The 21301-nt window shown below is 34.2% G+C and overlaps 5 protein-coding genes across 12 annotated transcripts; 4 read left to right on the forward strand and 1 right to left on the reverse strand.

Moving 5' to 3' along the window:
* The first annotated feature begins 283 nt into the window (after positions 1-283).
* On the forward strand, positions 284-5097 carry LOC112097728 (putrescine-binding periplasmic protein-like). Of its 4 annotated transcripts, XR_002905208.1 has the most exons (5): positions 284-912; positions 2449-2631; positions 3578-3712; positions 3819-4676; positions 4892-5097. XR_002905208.1 is itself a non-coding variant. In XM_024183114.1 (4 exons), the coding sequence occupies exons 1-4, from the start codon at positions 610-612 to the stop codon at positions 4203-4205; spliced, it is 1008 nt and encodes a 335-aa protein (XP_024038882.1). In that variant the 5' UTR covers positions 284-609; the 3' UTR covers positions 4206-4838. The 4 variants fall into 4 exon arrangements, 3 of the variants coding, with proteins under 3 accessions (XP_024038882.1, XP_024038883.1, XP_024038884.1); XM_024183114.1 differs by lacking the exon at positions 4892-5097 and having other exon boundaries at positions 3819-4838; XM_024183115.1 differs by lacking the exon at positions 4892-5097 and having other exon boundaries at positions 3578-3688; positions 3819-4838.
* A 3493-nt stretch (positions 5098-8590) lies between these two features.
* LOC112098116 (receptor like protein 30-like) lies at positions 8591-9676 on the forward strand. Its single transcript, XM_024183732.1, has 3 exons — positions 8591-8995; positions 9175-9330; positions 9603-9676. Exons 1-3 carry the CDS (start codon positions 8632-8634, stop codon positions 9674-9676), a joined length of 594 nt encoding a protein of 197 aa, XP_024039500.1. The 5' UTR covers positions 8591-8631.
* Positions 9677-10171: 495 nt separating this feature from the next.
* Positions 10172-10777, forward strand: LOC112097735. Of its 2 annotated transcripts, none has more exons than XM_024183131.1 (3): positions 10172-10254; positions 10357-10506; positions 10597-10777. In XM_024183131.1, exons 1-3 carry the CDS (start codon positions 10200-10202, stop codon positions 10764-10766), a joined length of 375 nt encoding a protein of 124 aa, XP_024038899.1. In that variant the 5' UTR covers positions 10172-10199; the 3' UTR covers positions 10767-10777. The 2 variants fall into 2 exon arrangements, with proteins under 2 accessions (XP_024038899.1, XP_024038900.1); XM_024183132.1 differs by having other exon boundaries at positions 10172-10239.
* A 216-nt stretch (positions 10778-10993) lies between these two features.
* Positions 10994-13019, forward strand: LOC18041112 (LRR receptor-like serine/threonine-protein kinase GSO1). Its single transcript, XM_024183734.1, has 2 exons — positions 10994-12902; positions 12991-13019. The coding sequence occupies exons 1-2, from the start codon at positions 10994-10996 to the stop codon at positions 13017-13019; spliced, it is 1938 nt and encodes a 645-aa protein (XP_024039502.1).
* Positions 13020-14239: 1220 nt separating this feature from the next.
* Positions 14240-21301, reverse strand: LOC18040685 (SH3 domain-containing protein 1). 4 transcript variants are annotated; one of them, XM_024183110.1, is made up of 10 exons: positions 19485-19609; positions 19211-19385; positions 18967-19036; positions 18720-18868; positions 18002-18115; positions 17736-17936; positions 16668-16730; positions 16350-16502; positions 14955-15029; positions 14240-14507 (listed from the first exon to the last, which is right to left on the reverse strand). In XM_024183110.1, the coding sequence occupies exons 2-10, from the start codon at positions 19334-19336 to the stop codon at positions 14367-14369; spliced, it is 1092 nt and encodes a 363-aa protein (XP_024038878.1). In that variant the 5' UTR covers positions 19337-19385; positions 19485-19609; the 3' UTR covers positions 14240-14366. The 4 variants fall into 4 exon arrangements, with proteins under 4 accessions (XP_024038878.1, XP_024038880.1, XP_024038879.1 ...); XM_024183112.1 differs by lacking the exons at positions 18967-19036; positions 19211-19385 and adding an exon at positions 20786-21301 and having other exon boundaries at positions 19485-19545; XM_024183111.1 differs by lacking the exons at positions 18967-19036; positions 19211-19385 and adding an exon at positions 20786-21301 and having other exon boundaries at positions 19485-19551.

Genomic DNA, 21301 nt, shown 5'->3' on the forward strand with positions numbered 1-21301 from the left:
AAATGCAAATCAGTTTTTAATCCTCAATCTCTCCCAAAATATAAATTCGTAGTTAACAAAACAAAATTGTTGGAAAACCATTAAGCTAGGTTTAAAACTATAGCTGACAAAAAGTTAATAACAAAAACAGAATGTCCATTTTATAACTTTCTTAAAAAACTTTCCTTAACTTTTTTAAAAAGTTACCAACAAAAAGTTATTTCCAATTTTTATTTTGTTATAATTTTTATAACAAAATTCGTAGTTAACTAAACTCTTCTTATGCCCTTTCTTAATTGCCATACCCTAACCACGCTCAATTTAGGCCATCACAGTGACCGACAGCCTCCCTATCTCCATTTCAAGCTCCCTCTTCAACTGGCTTCTGCGATCGTCCTACTCTTTCTCGGATTCGGAGTCCGTATTTGCTCGGCCGGTCCCACGCAGCTCCCTCTCACTCCAGTTGTGACCCAACAAGACCAATTGCTTAATCAAGGCACAGAACAAGAAGAGGATGAGAAGTTGAAACAATAATTTGAGAATTGGAAATCGAAAAAGTACGCATTGACCGTGCCTGTAAGGTTTGTTTCTCTTCAGAATTCAGTGCCTCAATCTTGGGTTAAGGATTTTATGCGAAGTCAAGGAAAGAGATTGAAGTTTCAGATGAATTTGTGTGCTAGCATTGATGGGATCTTTAACAATTTATCTGTGCCCTTTAACAAAGTTAAGGCTAAGTCAGCTTCTTATATGGCTGCTGATTTGGTTAGTGTTGGTGATTCGTGGCTTAGTTTTGCCATTAAAAAGAGATTGATTGAGCCAATAGCTGGAGCTGAAGACCAAGATTGGTTCAAATGCTTAAGTCACAGGTGGGGCACAACGGTGATAGCCTACAAGAAAAGTAAATTTCGAAAGCATAATTTGGCTCCGATTGAGGTAATAATTTTCTTTAAACTCATTTAGTTTTATATCAAACAAAATCAAGACTGCCTTTCTCTTCAATATTTTTGATGATAATATCTTTAGAAGCATCTCATTGACGCGTAACAATGGCATCCCTGAAAGAGTCTATAAACTCAATGATATTATCTTCTACAAATGGTTCATTAAACTTTGTCGTTGTACTCAAATGTACACTCAGATCAATGAGAAGCTATGCCACTGTAGCATGTAGTGATGTCACTTAATAAGTGAGTTGCTAGGATGTGAACTAGAAAAATTAAATATTGTCTCCTTGGGTATGCTAGCTCGTAAGTCAGGGTTAATATCAGAGCTTAAGATACTATAACCGTGAGAACCTATTGACTGCCAATTAAAATATCCATTAAAATGTCTAGGGAGTTATGAAGGTGGGGGTAACTTCCAATTTCTAAGGCCACAGAGTAGACATCATCCAGGATCCTAGTACAGTGCAGTTAACCTCCTGCTTGATGCAATTAATAAATTTGGTCAATGCCACTGAAACATGCTAACTGACGTCGCAATGCGACATGAGCACTTCAAAATGGGAGAGACAGTCAGTAGCACTAAATTTTTCTTGCCTAAGATTGAGCAATTGGTCTAACTACTAATCCCTATTGTAGGTTGATCATTATTTTTTCAGTTATGTTCAGTTTGACCCAAAAAGTTGCAGAATCTTGAGCTGAATACTGAACATTGTCAATGTCGTTTAGCGTAGCCAACTAACTTGAGTTTGGTAAAACAAACACACAGTGTGTCTCATGTCTCACAATTCAAATTATCATCTGTAATGACGGAGAATTTTTCCAATGTATGAAGTATGCTTTGATACGTGGGTTACCTTGGAGAAGATATCTCAAAATAAAGAATATGGGGAGAAAACAGTTCAGTAGTTTATTATTCTGTAGTCAAGTTTTGTCTCGAAAATGGTCAAAATTTAAATGAATAAGGACAGGGGATCTTCATTCTTTTTTCCCTTTTTTATACCAAGATATCTCTCAACCTTTATATAATCCCCACTGGATATCTGCTTCTAATAATTAAAATAAAAATTTCACCGCTCTAACAATAAAAAGTAACATCTTTAGTCAAATAATTTACAGTTCCTCATCATCTTAGTGTGAGACTATCAGTACATTCCAAAAACATAATAAAACTGGTTTGATCCTGTTTATTGATGTTTAAATGTTGTTCATTGTGACATGTAGAAATGATGAGGCAAAGTTTATTTGGGCATCAATTAGTAAGATCTTGTTTGAAGTTGTTTTCTGAAATGAACTGCCAAATGGTAGTTTTTTGGGGGCATTTGATGGCTCTTTTTTTTTCCTCGTTTTCAACATGTGCCTGCTTGGAACAGGAAGGATTAGGCTGCAGAGTTGTTATTTATTTTGAGATGCTCTGGTCATTGCACAATTTGTTCACACTGGAAATTAGAATGAGAAATTTGTTGATGCTGTTTTGAGAGATCTGCATTCTATGCACAATAACATGATTAATGAAAATGTATTGTAGGACTGGAAAGATCTGTGGCAGCCTGAGCTCGCAGGAAGAATTTCAATGGTTAATTCTCCCCGAGAGGTTATTGGTTCAGTTTTGAAGTATAGGGGAGCATCATACAATTCAAACAATATTGATTCGCAAGTTGCTGGTGGGAAGATTGCTGTTCAGCAGAATCTGGCATTACTGGCGAACCAGGTACTCTTACAGAAATGATATCTGGTCATTGCATGTTATTGCCTGACAACTGATTTTGTTTGTAAAAGTCTGCTTCTTCATACATATGAATGCATATGTTAGTGTTTTCTTCTCCTTTTCATACATATAAATGCATATGTTAGTGTTGTCTTTTCCTTTTCATACATATTAATACATATGTTGGTGTTCTCTCCTGAGATGGATGCAATAAAGGCTTTTGCTCCTAAATTTAGCTGAAGAAATGGCAAGGGATGTGAGATTCTGTCTCATTAAATTAACAAAAACCCAAAGCAATGAAAATCCATAATAATGTGGTGTGGGTAAATTGGCTCCATTTGGTTCGTTTCCTTAATGTGAATGCGCGAGCAATAGAGACTAACAAAATGAAGTGACAACAAGAAGTCAGTGTCCTTTGATGGATGCATTTTTAGGCAGAAATATGTTTGTAATTGACCAAAATTGTCTGGCATGCCAATTTCAAAAAAATTAAATTATGTGGTTATTAGCTGTAATGAAGGAGGATAGTAGGTGCAATCAGGTGGATCCAGGAAAGTTCAACAAAGTTTTGGTATGGCGTAGTGAAATTGGTTTGTGCAACTCAGGAGTCTTTCAGGTGAACGATGATAGGTTTTGATTTATGAATATTATAAATCTACTGTGCATAGTATTCTAGTAGAATCATCTATAAGTTCTAGTTATTGAAATTGTATACTTTGCCCGGTTTGAGTTAAGGGCACATGTAATATGAAAGATAGTTGTCGCATCTTTTAGGTTACCTAACATTTGATCAATCCTATTATGGGGGCTTCAAGATGTCTAACAATATGTAGAATGCCCATGCGCCTCCCCATTGTTTATCTTCTACAATAATTTGTTTTAGATGCTAATATCTTTGTCGATACCGGTAACAATATTACAATATCTGCGTTTATTGGGTTTTATATAGGTTCGACTGTTTGACTGTACACACTATCTGAAGGCATTTGCAATTGGAGATGTATGGGTTGCTGTTGGGTGGATTAGTGATGTTCTTCCTGCTGTCAAACATATGTCTAATGTTGCTGTGTTGTTCCCAAGTCTGGTGCTAGCTGCCTGCCATTCTACTTCGATATTCACATTGTTATCTCCTTCATATTAGCAATCAGTAAACACGTAATGTGGCTAATAAGTTTGTATTCTCTTTATAGGCAATCCCTGCTGCCTCAAGACTTGAAACACAACAAATTGGAGGGCGAGTCAGAGGTCCATCTCCATTAATCCATCAATGGATAGAATTCTGCTTGCAAACAGCGAGAGCATTGCCTTGCAAGCAAGAGGTTATCCCGGGTGCATCTCCCTCTGCCCTTGAAAGTACTCTGGTTAAGTTGCCTGAAGAACTTCTGGAGGGTAAACCAAGTCTGGATACTAACTTAATTGCTGGAGTACTCCCGGCTGAAATTCTGGCCAGATGTGAGTTTTTGGAGCCATTATCTGAAGCTACTTTGTCAGATTATGAGTGGCTGGTTGTTAATCTGCAAAAACCTGCTCCTGTCTTGATGAAAAGGGTGCAACATTACTTGTCATCATTAATCTAAAGCTTTCTAGCAAGAGCTACATTGAAAAGTTAATGGCGCTGCATGCCAGTCATTATAATGCTGTCAGGGCAATTGGGTCAGGGCAATTAGGTCTGAGCATAACTTCATTAGGAAAAGAGGCTTCAGCTACGTTAAATATTGCAGGATGTACTGAGATGGCTGAAGTTCTTAAGGTTTTATGAGAAACGAAAGATGAGTGTTTGTTTGAACAAAGTTGTTGCCAATCTTGCAGAGTTTGGAAAGAAAGATCACGGAGCGAATGCCACCGATTTCTTCATCATTTTAGCCTCCATAGTTGAAGTTTCCTCATTTGAAGCTGTTTATGCATACGATTTTTCCCTGCTCTAGTACAGGAAATTGAAGAATTAACCAGATGTGATATGCTGAAAGAGGGAAGTTTTCTTCCTTGAATGTGGCCTTTGTGATTTGTCTTGAAGGAATAGGATGATCACTGGCAAGAACCCTATCAAGGTAGATTTTATGGTGTTAACATATTATTAAGCATTTTGTTACATTAGCAATGATGCTTTCATAGCATGAAAGTGTTTAAATTTAACTGATTGATCTTGATTGATCAATTATGAGTTTTAATCGAGTAAAAACTAAATACAATAATCGTCAACAAATATTGAAATTGGGTAAATATGATCTTGATATTGAAGAATTTGAAATCACAACCCACACAGGAAATCACCCTTCGCGTGGGGATGGAGATGTTTACTGCAGCGATATTGAATATGTCCACTGCTCTTTGGGTTATGGTGCGACTTGCCCTGAAACAATGGAAAAGATTAACATACCCTCCAATGAATGAAAACGGGTGGACTAATTCTGATTACCTAATTGACTCAGGATCGGCTGGCAATAATAACAGTTTATTAACAATGCACAGTCCGAGTACCTTTCCAGTAACAGTTTATTAACAATGCACAGTCCGAGTACCTTTCCAGGATCAGATACGACGTGGTCTAATGTTGATTTCAGAAATAAAATACATTCTGAGAGATGCTGGTCTACTATTGCAAGCCCCCAGATTTAAGAATCTTTTGATGATAATTTAATTGATATGGACAGTTTCCATATCACTTTTAAATCATCTTATGTAATTGTGATGTTAGGAAGCATTAGTGACCTATATGTGAATTATTATTAGCGACATTAGTGGTTTTATCTTGTTAAAATATGGATGACTTCTAGTTATTATTTTATTGTAGACAATCTTATTCAATTAACATATAGTTTAAAACCATTATGTAAATTAATCTATTAATTTTCATGATATTTAATTGAGTTAAAACTAAGTGCAATCAATAAATCTCTTTTGCTTTAAAAAACTGCTACCTTTTGAGTTTAGTGCTTAATATTTATTGAACTCTGATGCAGGGTATTTGAAATCAAACTCGTAATACAGATTATCTAATTGCGAGTTGCTGTCCATAGCTGCTAATTTGTAGTGATTATCTAATTGATTGAGGTGACAATAATTCTTTTATTTCAATAGCACAATGTGGAATTCAATAATTAAATTCATGATATTTAACTGAGTTAAAACTAAGTGCATTCAATAAATCTCTCTTCCTTTAAAAAACTGTTGCGCTTTAATTTTAGTGCTTAATACTTACTAAACTCCGATACAGGGAATTTGAATTCAAACTCGTAACTACAGATTATCTAATTGCAAGTTTCTGTCCATAGCTGCTGATTTGTAGTGATTATCTAATTGACATAGGCCACGACAACTTTTTTTTTTTTTAATTTTCAATAGCACAACGTGGAATTCAATAATTAAATTCTCCTTTTTAATTTGTTTCAAGTTAAATTATTAATTACTTAAACTCTGTTTTAAGTCTTTAATTTTATGTGTTTATGCAGAATTGGATTCTTTAGCGTGTTGGACACGACCAACAATGAAATTGACAGTAAACAAACATTACAACGCGTTGAGTGTCGACTCCGGTAGCTGCCCTACAAGTCTACAACTTTACAAAAAATAATTGAGTACACACATTTGATTCTCGGGACCCAAATTTCTAGCCCCGTTGACTCCACCGACAAAAGTTTTGGAAAATTAAAAAAAAAATTCATAGAATTCCACCAAATGCAAAACGCGTGGAATTTAATTTTCGGCCGTGTGGACCAAAACATAATTTAATAAAAAAAAAGATAAAATTTCTAAAATGTGTGGAAGGTGATCCATATTTTATTGAAACAACTTAAATTTATTAAGGATTTAAAATATTTGGTCATAAATTACGCTCATGTTAATTTTTCCGCTATTGACTATCATATTCTAGACACAATGAAATTGACAGTAAAGAAACATTACAACGTGTCGACTCTGGTAGCTGACCTACAAGTCTACAACTTCACAAATAATAATTGAGTAAGCACCTTTGATTCTCGGGACCCTTCAATGAATTGCTAGCCCCGTTGACTCCACCGACAAAAGTTTTGTAAAATAAAAATAATATATAGAATTCCACCAAATGCAAAACGCGTGGAATTTAATTTTCGGCCGTGTGGACCAAAACATAATTTAATGAAAAAAGAAAAAAAATGATAAGATTTCTAAAATGTGTGGAATGTGATTCATATTTTACTGAAACGATTTGTTAAATTTTTCAAAGATTTAGAATATTTGGTCATAAATTAGGCGCATGTTAAATTAGGAGCATGTTAATTTTTCCACCATTGACTATCATATTCTAAACTTAATGATACATTTCTTTATGAAGAGTACTTAGTCTCTCTTCTTCTCTTATAAAAATTATATTAATTGATTTCTTATTATAATAAATAGTCTTTAAGAACGTATAGATTTATTGTTTTCGTGACCAAATTATGCCTGCCTAAGTTTGTGACTATTAACAAAATTAATATTTAATGTTTATGTTAAAAGATATAAGATTTTATGCATTCATTAATTGTTATTAGCTAAAGGATTAATTATTTTTTCAACCCAATCTGTTGATGCATCTGCAAGAGTTTTTTCTTTTATTGACCATAATTATATTCCGGGTACAATAAATTGTCTTTGGTGATTGGAAAATATGACTTCTTACTTCAAGTTTAATATGTCTCTCTCCATAAGCTTACTGGAAATATATCCTCATCTACTGTCATTTATCTAATATCAATTGAAGATCTCACTTTTTCAAACTATCACTTCCAAGTCGCATTGTCACTTGGCCATTCTTGGACCATTCAAAACCAATCAAGTGTTGAAATAATCAAATATATGCAAAATTAGAGTCACGATTTTTGCTCCCTCAAATTCTAATTATACAACTTCTATATATCTCATTGTCAGGTCACGAACTTGTTGGCACATTTTCCAAATTCCTATTCCAACTTAAGTGGAAAGTTTCCAAGTTCATTGCTAGAAAACAACACAAAAACTAGACACACTTAGTTTGTCTAATAATTCTCTTTCGGTAAAATTAATTAATTTCAGGGGAATATTCTGCCAACCTCTGTAATTTCAGAGTGATCATTAATTAATTAAACGATACAAATATCTAAAGTAATTAGATGTTTGCTGACAATACAAGTTCATGACTTGAAATTTGATCTCTATCGATTGGTTCACAAATAGACGTACGTGTGCCTTTGTGGCGATAATCGAACAAGTTCCCAAGATTATTATTTTTTCCAAAAACTTTTTTACAACAAATTCATCTCGCCAAAAATTATATTTTGCTAACTAACAATAATTGAGCACTTGACCGCATTGACTCCACGTCTCCACCTCTTTCTAAATTCTAAGTAAAAACATGGAGATGTAACCTCCACAAAATGCCAAACGGGTGGAATTTAATTTTTTTGCCTTGTGGATCAAAATACAAATGAAAGAAACAGGAGAAAAAAAAGGCCCAAAGACTTCTAAAAGATGAAGAAGTCTTTGGGCCTTTTTATAATGGTGAATTTTTTAAAAGAAAAAAAATAACAACATTTTTATGGTTTGTTTTGATAATCATATTTACATATACTCTCTAATTTTCAAAATGGACACATAAATTTTTTTTTTTTACAAATATATATTATTCATATTTTTTTATTATCATATTTTTATTTAGAGCAAATTTTTAGGTTGAAATATAATAAAAAGGTATAATTGTTCTCTTATTAAACACACATACTTTTATTAGTTTTATTAGTTTCTATCCATTTGTCATCTCAATTATTCTTTAATGCTAGCTCAAAACACGTTGCTGGTGCAAATTATAGCAAAATGACAAATATGGAAAAAAAGGGAAGAAAATTAATGCATGAAAGACTTGGAGAAAACAACAAAATAAGCCAACTATGAGTTAGTTGGGTGTATAAATTGTTAGATGTGTTATATACAAATAGCGTAGAGCCCTCTAGTTGGTTCCAAAGACAGAAAGAGCGTGTGTGTTTTTTCACAGTTAGAGATATAGTTAGAATGGGTGGTTCAAAATCAAAAATGATGATAATGTTTATTATGTTATTAATAATATTTAAAAGTGGGTGGAGTGAGGGATGTTTGGATCACGAGAGATTTGCTTTTTTGAGACTCAAACATTTCTTCAATGATCCTCTTAATTCTCTTTACGACTGGGTAGATGGTGAGGGAGCTACTGATTGTTGTCAGTGGGAAACGGTTGAGTGCAGCAACACCACAAGTCGAGTGATAGCGCTAGACCTTTCTTACAGGTATGGGGGAGAGTACAGTTGGTATCTGAATGCTTCTTTGTTTACTCCCTTCCAACAACTTGAGTCACTTGATTTAACTCGCAACAACATAGCCGGTTGTGTTGAGAATGAAGGTGCTTCGTTTAATTTAATTAATTTACTTCTTCTCTCCTAATTTAAGTGGAATATCAAGACTGAGCAACTATATGCATATTCATTCAGTTGACAATTTTGACATATTTTTTTAAGTGATTAATTAATTTTGAAATACACTAGTATCTATGATCTTTTTTTTTTATTATTTGGCTTGCAGGTCTAGAGAGGCTATCAAGATTGAACAACTTGAAGATGCTTAATTTAAGTGGAAACTCATTCAATAATAGCATTTTATCATCTCTAACTCATCTTTCATCATTAAGATCATTAAATTTATTGTGGAATAGATTGGAAGGAAGTATTGACGTTAAAGGTACATAATTAAAACTTCAAGCTCTTTCATTAACTTGCTAAAATAAGATTCAAGGCTTTGAATTCAATTTTTTTATGATTAATATTAAAAAAACAGTTTTAAGCAATTTATAAAAACAAGTTTTAATGTTTCTTGTAATTTCATCTTGTACTTTCATATGTCTTGAATTTACAATTAACAAAAAGACTCTAATAGCGAACCAAACACCTCCACAACTTCTTATTATTTGTGGTGAGGTTTGAAACATTCAACTCAATTTGTACTTATTACAAAATTTGATTCTTTGAGAGATTTAGAGGAACTAGACAGTGGCGGGATCAAGATTGACAAATTTGTGGTCTCATAAGGTACTACAATTTACCATAAAAAAAATTTGCTACCTTTTACAATTTAGTTTAGATTCTTTGCCCTTTGGTTTATTATTTTTACAGGTTTTGAAAAAAGTTGAAATCCTCCTCGGTTTAAGTGGTATCAAACTCAATCGTAGCATCTTATCTTCTCTGACTGTCTTTTCTTCGTTAAGAGAATTACATCTACGTGATACGGGATTCAAAGGAACATTCGATGTTCGAGGTAAGCCTAAGTCTTGCTTTCTCATTTTATATATGCCAACTAGATTTGTGTATCATCGACATAATTTAATATTTAATTTGATAAGTTTGAATGAATTACATGCTAATTTAAACACACTTTTATTTACTTTGTCAATTAATTAATTAATTAATTAATACTATTTGGCTTGGTTTGGACGAAATTCTCATGATGTTTTAATTTCTTTAAATTAATTAATTAATTAACTCTGTTTTTAAGTCTTAAGTCTGGGCGTGTTTGCAGAATTTGATTCCTTTAACGACTTAGAAGTGTTGGATATGAGATACAATGAAATCGACAATCTTGTGGTTCCTCAAGGTAAACAATTAAAAGGTACAGATGTGGCCAAATTTATAAATAAATTGTTAATTAATTAATTTTTTCGTATTATTAATAAAGCTAAATTCGTTGCTCCTTCCTTCTAATTCTAAACAGAGTTGCACAATTTCACCAACTTGGAATATTTGACATTGGAATCTTCCTCTCTCCATATAAGCCTTCTGCAAAGCATTGCATCAATATTCCCTTCGTTAAAAAATCTGTCGATGTCTTTTTGTGAAGTCAATGGTGTCGTACGCGGTCAAGGTAAAAGAAAAGCGTTGATTGTGAACTCACTCAATGGTGTCCTACGTGTTCAACATTTTTATTTATTTTATTGTTTAATGTTTCTGCTAGGTTTTCCTCATTTCAAGAGTTTGGAACATTTTGACATGAGGTTCGCGCGCATTGCGCTCAACACCAGCTTTCTTCAAATCATCGGTGAATCGACGCCATCTCTTAAGTACTTATCACTGTCAGATTTTACTCTCAGCACTAACAGCAGCAGGATTCTTGATCGAGGTTAATCAGATGCTCCCACCCTCCCTTCTTAATCTATAATATTAATTTTCAATTAAATATTTAATTACACAAATGAATTATAAAAGAACAATACGCATTCATTAATTTTTATATTGTATTAATAATTGATGAATTTAATAAATTTTCAGGCCTCTGTTCATTGGTGCATCTGCAAGAGTTGTACATTGATAATAATGATTTAAGAGGTAGCTTGCCTTGGTGCTTGGCAAATATGACATCCCTCCGAATATTAGATGTTTCTTCCAATCAACTTACTGGAAGCATCTCCTCATCTCCCCTCGTTCATTTGACATCCATTGAAGAGCTGAGGCTTTCAGACAATCACTTTCGGATCCCAATTTCACTTGAACCACTTTTCAATCACTCAAGACTCAAGATTTTCTATGCTTACAACAACGAAATAAATGCAGAAATAACTGAGTCACATTCTTTGACCGCCCCAAACTTCCAATTACAATCTCTCTCATTGACTTCCGGTTATGGAGATGGTGTCACATTCCCCAAATTCCTTTACCATCAACATGACCTGGAGGATGTTCGTCTCTCAAACATAAAGATGAATGGAGAATTTCCAAATTGGTTGTTGGAAAACAACACAAACTTAGAATATATTTTTTTGGTTAATGATTCTCTTGCAGGACCTTTCCGGTTGCCAATTCATTCACACAAGCGGTTAAGACTGTTGGATATATCCAACAACAACATCAGAGGCCACATTCCAGTAGAAATTGGAGATGTTTTACCGGGTTTATTTTCTTTAAACATTGCCATGAATGCTTTAGACGGTTGCATTCCCTCTTCATTTGGTAATATGAAATTCCTCCAATTTCTGGACTTATCCAACAACCAATTGACTGGTGAAATCCCTAAGCACTTGGCCGTGGGTTGCGTCAACTTAGAGTCTCTTGCGTTGTCAAACAACAGCTTAGAAGGTCATATGTTCTCCAGAAACTTCAACCTGACAAACTTGAAATGGTTACAATTGGAAAGCAATCACTTCGTAGGAGAGATCCCACAAAGTTTGTCTAAATGCTCCTCACTAGAAGGATTGTATCTTAACAATAATAGTCTTTCGGGTAAGATTCCACGATGGTTGGGTAATCTCACATGGTTACAATATATTATAATGCCCAATAATCATCTTGAAGGTCCTATTCCAGTGGAGTTTTGTCAGCTTGAATCGCTTCAGATTTTGGACATTTCAGACAACAACATATCTGGAAGTTTACCATCTTGTTTCCATCCTCTCTCTATCAAACAAGTTCATCTTTCAAAAAATATGTTACACGGACAGCTAAAAAGAGGTACATTCTTTAATTGCTCTTCCCTTGTGACATTAGATCTTAGTTATAACTGCTTGAATGGCAGCATTCCGGATTGGGTTGATGGGCTTTCTCGGTTAAGCCACCTTATCTTGGCTCACAATAATCTTGAAGGTGAAGTGCCAGTTCAATTGTGCAAATTGAACCAACTACAATTGTTAGATCTTTCTAATAATAATCTTCATGGTCTTATTCCTCCTTGCTTTGATAACACCACACTTCATGAAAGTTACAACAATAGTTCTAGTCCTGATGAGCAATTTGAAATATTTGTTTTCATCGAAGGCCCTCAGGGAGGTGTAGAAAAGAAAATCCATGAAATTTTTGAGTTCACAACAAAGAACATTGCGTACATTTACCAAGGAAAAGTGCTTAGCCTCCTATCAGGACTTGATCTTTCTTGCAACAAGCTAATCGATCATATTCCTCCTCAAATTGGAAATTTGACAAGGATTCAAGCATTGAATCTATCGCACAACAACTTGACAGGATCGATCCCATCAACATTTTCAAACTTGAAGCATGTCGAAAGTTTGGATCTTTCCTACAACAAATTGAATGGGAAAATCCCTCATCAGCTTGTGGAGTTAAATACATTAGCTGTTTTCAGTGTGGCATACAATAACTTATCAGGCGAAATTCCAGAACGGAAAGCACAATTTGCAACCTTCAACGAGCGTAGCTATGAGGGAAATACTTTTCTTTGTGGACTGCCATTGCCCATTTGCAGATCACCAGCAACTACGCCGGAGGGTTCAATTGGCAATGAACGAGATGATAATTTAATTGACATGGACAGTTTCTTTATCACATTTACAACATCGTACGTAATTGTGATATTCGGAATTATTATTGTTTTATATGTAAATTCTTATTGGCGACGTAGATGGTTTTACTTTGTTGAAATGTGGATAACTTCATGTTATTATTTTATTGTAGACAATCTTATTACAACAAGATATTGTCATTGAAATTAATTAGCAATTTAATTACGATTCTTTAAATTCTAATCAAGTTTGCTTAGGAAATAAATTTATTTTTATTTTTTATTAAAATTGTAGTAGTATTTAGCGCTATATAGCTTCCAACTTCCAAGCACTTCACATTTGACTCTACACTTCCAAACCCATATCTATCCACCATAACTTATACTTCCCTATACTGTGCAGCATACTTAAATAAGAGAACCATCTCCAATGTTAAAACCAGCCACTCTATAACATTCATTTAGAATAGTTTTATTATCATACACAAGAAATGAAACACCTAGATGCACTTGATCGCCTATTTTACTTTAAAAAATAATGATTATGGGCTATCATCATCTTCTTCACTAGCAACATTAACACCAAATCCAGCGATGGACCCAGACATTTTATCAAGAAAGGTATATATATAATAAAGTTGAAGCTTGACAAAAAATTCAGGAAGATTAATGCCTCGCCACAACAAGGGGCACAACAACATCAAAGTAGAGATGAAGCAATATTTTCAAATCTAAAACTCTCAAATCCACCCACCAAAATTTCATATCTCCTCAACAATTTTAAGAACTAAAGATAATTAGGATCTAACATTAGTTTTTTATATATTAGTTTCATAATTTACAAATCAATGAAGATGAAGATTATGCTAATGAATTCAAATTATACCATAGATTCTCGAGATGTTACCAAAAATTTCTAAGCCAATCCCACATATTTCATAATTTTAAGACTAGAAAATTTCATTAGTTAGAAGTTTCATTACCTTCAAGTGGAAGATGAAGAACATTATACAATTGATTCAGATTATATCATACATACTCCAAATGCAACTAGAAATTAACAAGTTCATGCGCACAGATTTCATAACATTATGATTGGAAAGTTTCACAAAGAGAAATTCTAAATTCAATCTCTTGCATCAAGGTAGTTTGATTGATTTGAGTTACTTTCTCATCAAGCTACTAATATAACATTCAAGTCAGGGAGAAAGTTAATTAAAACTGGGAAGAAACAACAGTAAAAATTTGTTGCTAAACATGATGTGTATTTTTTTTTAAGGCAATTTGGAAACACAGTTGTTACTACAGATATTCTCCTCAACTTAGAGATAAATACAAATATTAAAATGCATATGATCGCACATATTACTTGGAGCTTAGTAAGATTTCATTAAGAGAAGCAATCAAACCACTTATCAATTGTTGCAATCGTTCTATAAGCTAAAATAGCAATATAATACAAGAAAAAGAACATATAGATACTTGGCAAGAGTTCATTAAGAAGTCGCATCACATTCGGGTGAGTTTGCTTCTGATATCTTGCTAGCTGGGGCTTTTTCTTGTCTTTCTACGCATGCCGAGGGAAACCAACCAGCTTGGCCCTTGCATTCACCTTCCGACCATCCAGTAGGAGCCACCTTGAGAAGTTATAACTAAAAGTCTAAAACAATGAATTAAACAAAAGTTGACCGTTCAAAGACCTAAGGGGAAAACTAATTCTTTTACGTAGGAGGAGTGAATTAGTTGTGATCACTGAAATAACAGCATAACTATGGAAGCATAACAAGATATAAATTCACACGTCTATAAGGGTAAACTGGGTGGTTTAGAACTGAGCTAGCAACCCTACTATATTCTGATTTGCACATCAATGTAAAAGGGAATATATGGTAGGAAGAAAGAAAACCAACCATCAGTTGTTAACTCATTGCTTTTCAATCAAAATTTTAAGAACAAAATGCCATGTGCTTTGAACATCAAATAAGTATAAGCATTAGTTCTAAATTCCACATATCATAAGTTAGAAGGACAAGTCAATAGCATAGTAGAAAAATCTATGTGTTGTTATTTAGAGGGGAAAGTACCTGGCGAACCACAACATAATCATCAATTGAAAGACTTAGCTCTCCATTTGCTTGAGCATCAAATGGATGTATAACCTGCAAGATAATGGGATAAATAGAACTTAATCTTAAAAAAAGCATAACAAAAGCAGCAACAGTAGCAGCAGCGTTCATTGTAACCACTATGATCATGGCCAACAAAGATATATTAGAAACAAAATTCCATTTTTACTACGACATTAATATGTACTATATGATATCATGACGATTGGGTTACCAAGAGCTATCAAAGTCCAATAAATTCTGTATAACTTTAGGTAGTTATTCAAATTATGGATCAGATTTTAAATCCGAAATTTTGACTGCTCTCCACAAAACATGGCCTATGCACAAGAAAGTCATAGATAATGAGGATTACAAGTGTCTGACATCTTTTGAGTGATGGATTTAACATGAGAGCTTATGGTCAGTCAATTTCCTCTGCCTAGCAATATAAGCTTTCTCGGCCAGATTTATCATCAAATACATAGATTGGCCCCAAGTCACATCCATATAAACATAGTTTTTCTAGGTAAACCAAGTAAGGAGAATCATAATTCAGACATAATCATAAAAAGGCCCATCTAACTTAAGAGAAAATCTCAAAAAGAGGGATGTTGAGCTATCAGTCTTGTATCTATAAGCAATATCAAGACTTTACATCACCTACTACATCGTGAGTGGCTACACAACTTTCAGTGGTTTGTCTTTCTTTGGCATGCCTAACTCAGCTTTGATGTTGCTGAGATATTGATAGTAAAGACACATGATACTTCTAGCCCATGCATTCTATCTAGCTCATCCGACAACTATCTCTTTTTTAATTCATTAGTGTTTGCTAAACCTCATGCTTAAAAGTCCTATTCTCCTAAACAAAGCTTCCTAAGAATGACTTCCTCAGCACCACATTTGGACACTTTTAGAGCAATTTTATTTGGGGGAAAAGAATTTTCAAGGTGTTAACTAATAAATTTTAAAAAATAATTACAATTTGTCCCACAATTATATGACAATTTATCTGGGATGAAAGGATACAGACAGACATCTTCCACTTTCAAGACTAATCACTACTTCTGTAGATGTTTTGCAATAATACAAATACTTGACCAGATGGTAGAAAAAAATTTTATTGCTCCAAAATTAAAATAAGAATGCAATATGTTAAGCAAAAGACTGTGCAACATCAAATTAATTGATAAGTTTGTAATTCAGTAAATTAACAACTTTCATGGTAAAATACAACAAATTTCTTTTCAAAAAAATTTAAAAAATAATTAAAAGACAGCATTCAATTTTTTGCGCATCTTATTTCTTAAGATTTTCCAGGAGGAGGGCACTAGAGGGACTTTCACCTATGCAAGAGAGCAGAAGCCTTACTTTCGCTATAAAGTAGACGTCATTCTGATTAATATGCGTTTGCAAATCAGCTCCATTTGAATCAGTATTCTGATAGACACATGAGGCATTTACATCCATTTCCAAAGTCACATGTTGCGAGGAGGACTCATTTGATTGCTCCTCTAGGATCATCTAATTCAAGTAGCAAGGGTTGGAAGAGAATAAAAAGTCACAATTATTCTTTTGCATAAGTGAGACGAAAATGATAAATGCAATATTATCAGCAGTAAACAAGAAGAGAACACTCCAAGGAATAGATAGATGCGGACAAGCAAGTTAAAATGCACAGTTCCAAACCTCCGCATACAACTTCTCTAAAATAGCAATAACGTGTTGATGATATGTTTTCTCAGCATCTACCTGCAAAGGCCTGAGACCAGGAAAACAACAATAAAACCACTAGCTAAAGGAGAAAGTAAAGAAAGAAATACACTTGACATAAATCTTGACAAGAAGCACAATTTAAGACATAACAAACCCCAATCAGATTGTTTAGAACTACCATTCGTTATTTCGTTATTGTAGCATTTCGAACAAGTGTTGACTTAATTCAACATTGTTGGAAAGATAGGCTTTTAGAAGCGGAAGAAAGCCACTCAAACCAAAGTGATTGTCCTTGTATTGATCAAGGGATGTAAACATATTACATTTGCAGGATGAGTTTTAATCACTCCCCTGATTTATTTGGGTTGCAGTAAAACTAAGCGAGCAACTGTTTGACTTTCAAGCAACATCTAAATCAGCTATTAAAATTCAAATAAAATTATAATAGAATAATAACAGGCCATCTTGCATAAAAAATTAAGTTTAATTTGTGAATTTTTTTCTATAGACATGTTAGTTCCTGCTATTGAAATGTTAAAAGCATTGAAAAATTATTCAATAAATTATGCAAACATTAAAATAGAGGACATATTAAAAAGTTTCTAATTACAATGTTAAGATTTCCTATATTTTAGCATTTGCATATTTTAATTTATTTAAAAGTTACGTCAATCAACTTTGGGCGTGAAGATTTTAGCTTCTAGGAGACTTGATTGGAATATGCATAAGGAAGAGTGTTAAAATATGATGCATCCAACGAAAGACAAACCACGTGTAGTCTTTTAATTAAGCCAAAGTAGCAGCTCAAACAAATGACACTTGGACCAACATGCAATCATGAAGTGGCCGGAAAAAGGACAAATGCAACTTTGGCTTAAATAAAAAATAACATGTGACTTGACTTTTGCTGGACATGCATCATGTTATTACAAGACAACAGAAATCAGTATGATAGTACTAAAAGTTGACAATAACATGAAGATAAGAGGCAGAATGTCAACACCTGCATAGGCACACACAAGAAAGTATTAACATATATACCATAGCAAAAAGTCTTTGATATGTCATCTGTTGCTGCTGTGATTCAACTGACAGCATGGCAGCTGTCGCTTCTCTACCAAGAGCCATTATTGTAGATTTAAGCTCGGTCAATCTTGCTTCTGCATTTCGAAGCTTCACAGCACTCTCTGCTGATATATCAGATTTCCTTATCTTTGATCGGTGCCTAAATACTTCAGCTGCCTGGTGAAAATATTCAATATAAATCTAACATAATTCTCATCTTGCCTTATACATGCATATGTTACCTCAAAGCTTGCCTGGGCTTCAACTTCATGTCGAAGTTTGTCATAACGATGAGTCAGGTGTCGAGCATCTTCCAAAGGTGCTCCGTTGATTAACGCCCGTAGTGGCTCATATACCTACATGTCCAAAAACCTGTAACATAGTTAGAAAAATGAAAAGAAAGAGCGAAACCTCAATTAAAAAGTTCCTCCAACATAATCATGGAATTTGGGCCTACTTCAAGGATATATATAAGGATAATTTATGCAATTTTGGGTCTTAGGATGATTCATATTAGGTTAGTGTTCTTCTCTTCTGTATTTAAGGTTAAAATAGAAATAAACCTATGCAAATATCTAAATTAGGGCTGTAAGACTTCCACATGCATCCTTCAGTCTCATGGATTTGATTTTACTATAGATGCAAGTGTCTTTATCGAAAATGCTTGGAGTCAATTGAGAGAACTCACAGCCAATAACTTGTCACATGCTAGTCTTTGCTAGTGATGCAAGAAGTCACAAGGTCTCTTCAACATTTGAACCAATAAAATTATTAAGTCATGGATGTCACTAGCAATGATTTCAATATAAAACATTAAATATTTCAAGTTGTAACTTTAAAATGAATTCTTTTATTCAATATCTTAGAACTAAGTTTCCTTATGAGAAGATAATAGTTTCAGTAGTAATTTACATGAAATTTTCTATATTTGAATTATTTTCTAGTTAGGGATGAACTAACCTGATCATGAAGAATCCCAAGCAAAGTTTCCCTCTCATTTTCCATCAAATCATGTGAAGTGCCAAATTGAAGAGCAGCTCTTGCAGCGCAAGAATTGTCACTTTGATTCTCCGCTCCATACTTGCAACAATCTTCAGCCAACTTTCTTGCTACAATATTTGAATACAAAAATATTGTACACAAGAACCAGTCAAGAAAATAAAAAAAAAATCAAATATTATAACGAGAGCAAGAGCAAACAAACAACCTATTTCCATTTGTTTCAAGCTTACTGCAACAAACCCTTCAACGCCACGGACAATATTCCTCTGAAAATGCTGTGCTACAGAGCATATATTCCAAATTATTGTTCAGATAAAACCATAGAAACCATCATAATTATCAACATACATTAAGCTCCGTTTGGTAAATACTTGCAACTTCAGTCTAGAAAATACAGTTGTTTGTACCATATTTGACAAAATTATTATTTAAAAATCATAACTAATTACCAAAAGCCACAATAAATCAATATCAAACAGAGTCTTATTATTAGCTAAAGGAGGATGGTGCCTTAGCTGCCCTGGTGGAATTGTATAGATTTTAAAGTTGTTGGTGACACTCAATTTCAGCTTCATGAACCGCAATATTTTCAATACCAAGATGGAGCAGATGCTTCAATACTGCCTGTACAAATCATAAAAAACTAATAAAAATAAATAAAATCGAGAAATTTCACTAACTAAAAGTCTAAATATAATTTTTGAAAAAAGAAAAGAAACGGACTTGCTGCTGCTTGGCGACTTGTTCTCGGAGCTTGATTGCCTGTTTCTTGATAGCTTCCATACTGTTTCTTTCAAAAAGCAACGATGGCTTAGCTCATGGAGGTGGAAAAAAAAAGTGTGATCGAGAAAAATAAAAAGGCATGAATAATTTTTGACAAAAAGCGAAAAATAAAAAGGCATGAATAATGAATAATTTTTGACAAAAAGCTCTTTCCAGAAAATAAAAAAAGAAAAAAGAAAAAAGAAAATTATAAGTTTGAAAGGAGTAGATGATAGTGGAAGTGTGCGGTGTGGCTGCCAGCTACTTGGATTGTATTGTCGGGTAAGGTAATAGCAGAGAATTTTTTTTTTTGAAGAAAAATGGGTAATTTTTAAAAACCTCCGCTGAGGTTTGGGCTTGTTGTAAGTAGATGGCGAGAATCCATTTATTTGTAAAAAACCCCCTACGTTTTTGCTCCGCTTGGTTGCCGTTTGGGCAATTGTGGGCATTGTTGACATTTCGCAATAAAACAAATCTTTTGCAACTTTCGTTTCCTTGAGAACAATAGCTAGATTTCTCAATCTGTTTCATCCAACACTTCAAAAATTTCAACTTTTATGAGTTATTGCATTCTCTGGCAAAGTAGACTTCTTCTAATTTTATCACAGTGCTTTCAGGAACAAGAATGGGATGCATTAACATCCCCTCAAATTTTACAGCTTCCTTACAGCTATACACTGCTGTAACACGAAGTTTAATGATTCCATCGCCAAATAGTCCCCAAAATCTATTCTTCCCCATATTGAACAACTTAAGTTCACAACACTTGCATTCTAAAGGCTTCCCACTAACATCTAATATCTCAAGACTCAACGTTGCTTTACAATAATTGTTATTACTACCAAACAAACATGAAGAAACCCCGATTATCGGATAAATCAACCCAAAATGAACAAGAGAAGAACCCAAAACAAGTGAATCGCTAGAGCAAAACCCCCAACCCATATCCCTAATCCCACACTCAAAAAAACCCAATTTCTCTCCAAAGTCATTGACACTAGCATCACTACTAGACTCTAATTCCAATCCTAGATTACATTTAATGTTAACCCAACTAAAATGAATGTTCTTACTACAATACGCATCGTTTACACTCTCAAACAACGCGCTGAACTTACTCTTAAACGATCCCACATTGGTCAAACACTCATCACTCACATCGACATCCAAGAATTCACTCAAAAACTTCATAGACTCGACAATTGGAGAAAACAAAACCACTAAACTCAACTTTATACAAGCATACCCATCGAGAATCTTACCGTCATTAACCGAATCACAACAAATGACCGGGTCCCACGCGCAGTCGTGAACGAGCTTACGCATGGACGGGGCAACATTTAACCCCCGCGGCAAAAACGACGAAGCTTTGGAAAAATTGTGTTTTAGAGCTGGGTTGAGGAGTAGAGATTGGAGAGATTGGAAGGTGGAATCGGGACGGTCAAAGGATAGAGAGATAGAAGGGAAGGGGATCTTTAAAAGAGAAGTGGGGAGAGGGAGGAGAAGAAGGATTTGAAAGAGAAAAGAGAGGAACGGAGAGGCGGGAATGAGATTAAGGTTTTCACTGCAACTAAAAGAGTAATCATGTATGGCTCTTGGTCTTGGAGATGAAGGAGAGGATTCAGGTCGATTAAGAGGACTATACGCTGCATTTTGGTGTAGTCTGCCGCCATTGGTAGAAGTTTCGAAGTGGGTTTCTGTTTAGATCCGAGTTTGACGAAGAAACGTGGTGGTTGCGCTTGGGACAATATTGTTTTTGCACTGGTCATTGTAAAAAT

Source organism: Citrus clementina, unplaced genomic scaffold, assembly GCF_000493195.1.
Source record: "Citrus clementina cultivar Clemenules unplaced genomic scaffold, Citrus_clementina_v1.0 scaffold_5, whole genome shotgun sequence".
In the NCBI taxonomy this organism is placed as follows: Eukaryota; Viridiplantae; Streptophyta; class Magnoliopsida; order Sapindales; family Rutaceae; genus Citrus; species Citrus x clementina.

What these genes read in the sequence shown, in the direction of transcription:
- LOC112097728 (XM_024183114.1), top strand. Translation starts at nt 610, where the DNA reads ATGCGAAGTCAAGGAAAGAGATTGAAGTTTCAGATGAATTTGTGTGCT. An exon ending in ATAATTTGGCTCCGATTGAG is followed by an intron (nt 913 to 2,448) that starts GTAATAATTTTC and finishes AATGTATTGTAG; the next exon opens with GACTGGAAAGATCTGTGGCA. An exon ending in CTGTGTTGTTCCCAAGTCTG is followed by an intron (nt 3,713 to 3,818) that starts GTGCTAGCTGCC and finishes TTCTCTTTATAG; the next exon opens with GCAATCCCTGCTGCCTCAAG.
- LOC112098116 (XM_024183732.1), top strand. Translation starts at nt 8,632, where the DNA reads ATGGGTGGTTCAAAATCAAAAATGATGATAATGTTTATTATGTTATTA. An exon ending in CGGTTGTGTTGAGAATGAAG is followed by an intron (nt 8,996 to 9,174) that starts GTGCTTCGTTTA and finishes TTTGGCTTGCAG; the next exon opens with GTCTAGAGAGGCTATCAAGA. An exon ending in AGGAAGTATTGACGTTAAAG is followed by an intron (nt 9,331 to 9,602) that starts GTACATAATTAA and finishes TACTTATTACAA; the next exon opens with AATTTGATTCTTTGAGAGAT.
- LOC112097735 (XM_024183131.1), top strand. Translation starts at nt 10,200, where the DNA reads ATGAGATACAATGAAATCGACAATCTTGTGGTTCCTCAAGGTAAACAA. An exon ending in TCAAGGTAAACAATTAAAAG is followed by an intron (nt 10,255 to 10,356) that starts GTACAGATGTGG and finishes AATTCTAAACAG; the next exon opens with AGTTGCACAATTTCACCAAC. An exon ending in TGGTGTCGTACGCGGTCAAG is followed by an intron (nt 10,507 to 10,596) that starts GTAAAAGAAAAG and finishes TGTTTCTGCTAG; the next exon opens with GTTTTCCTCATTTCAAGAGT.
- LOC18041112 (XM_024183734.1), top strand. Translation starts at nt 10,994, where the DNA reads ATGACATCCCTCCGAATATTAGATGTTTCTTCCAATCAACTTACTGGA. An exon ending in TAATTTAATTGACATGGACA is followed by an intron (nt 12,903 to 12,990) that starts GTTTCTTTATCA and finishes TTGGCGACGTAG; the next exon opens with ATGGTTTTACTTTGTTGAAA.
- LOC18040685 (XM_024183110.1), bottom strand. Translation starts at nt 19,336, where the DNA reads ATGAAGCTGAAATTGAGTGTCACCAACAACTTTAAAATCTATACAATT. An exon ending in TTGATTTATTGTGGCTTTTG is followed by an intron (nt 19,037 to 19,210) that starts GTAATTAGTTAT and finishes TCTGTAGCACAG; the next exon opens with CATTTTCAGAGGAATATTGT. An exon ending in AAGCCCAGGCAAGCTTTGAG is followed by an intron (nt 17,937 to 18,001) that starts GTAACATATGCA and finishes TATTTTCACCAG; the next exon opens with GCAGCTGAAGTATTTAGGCA.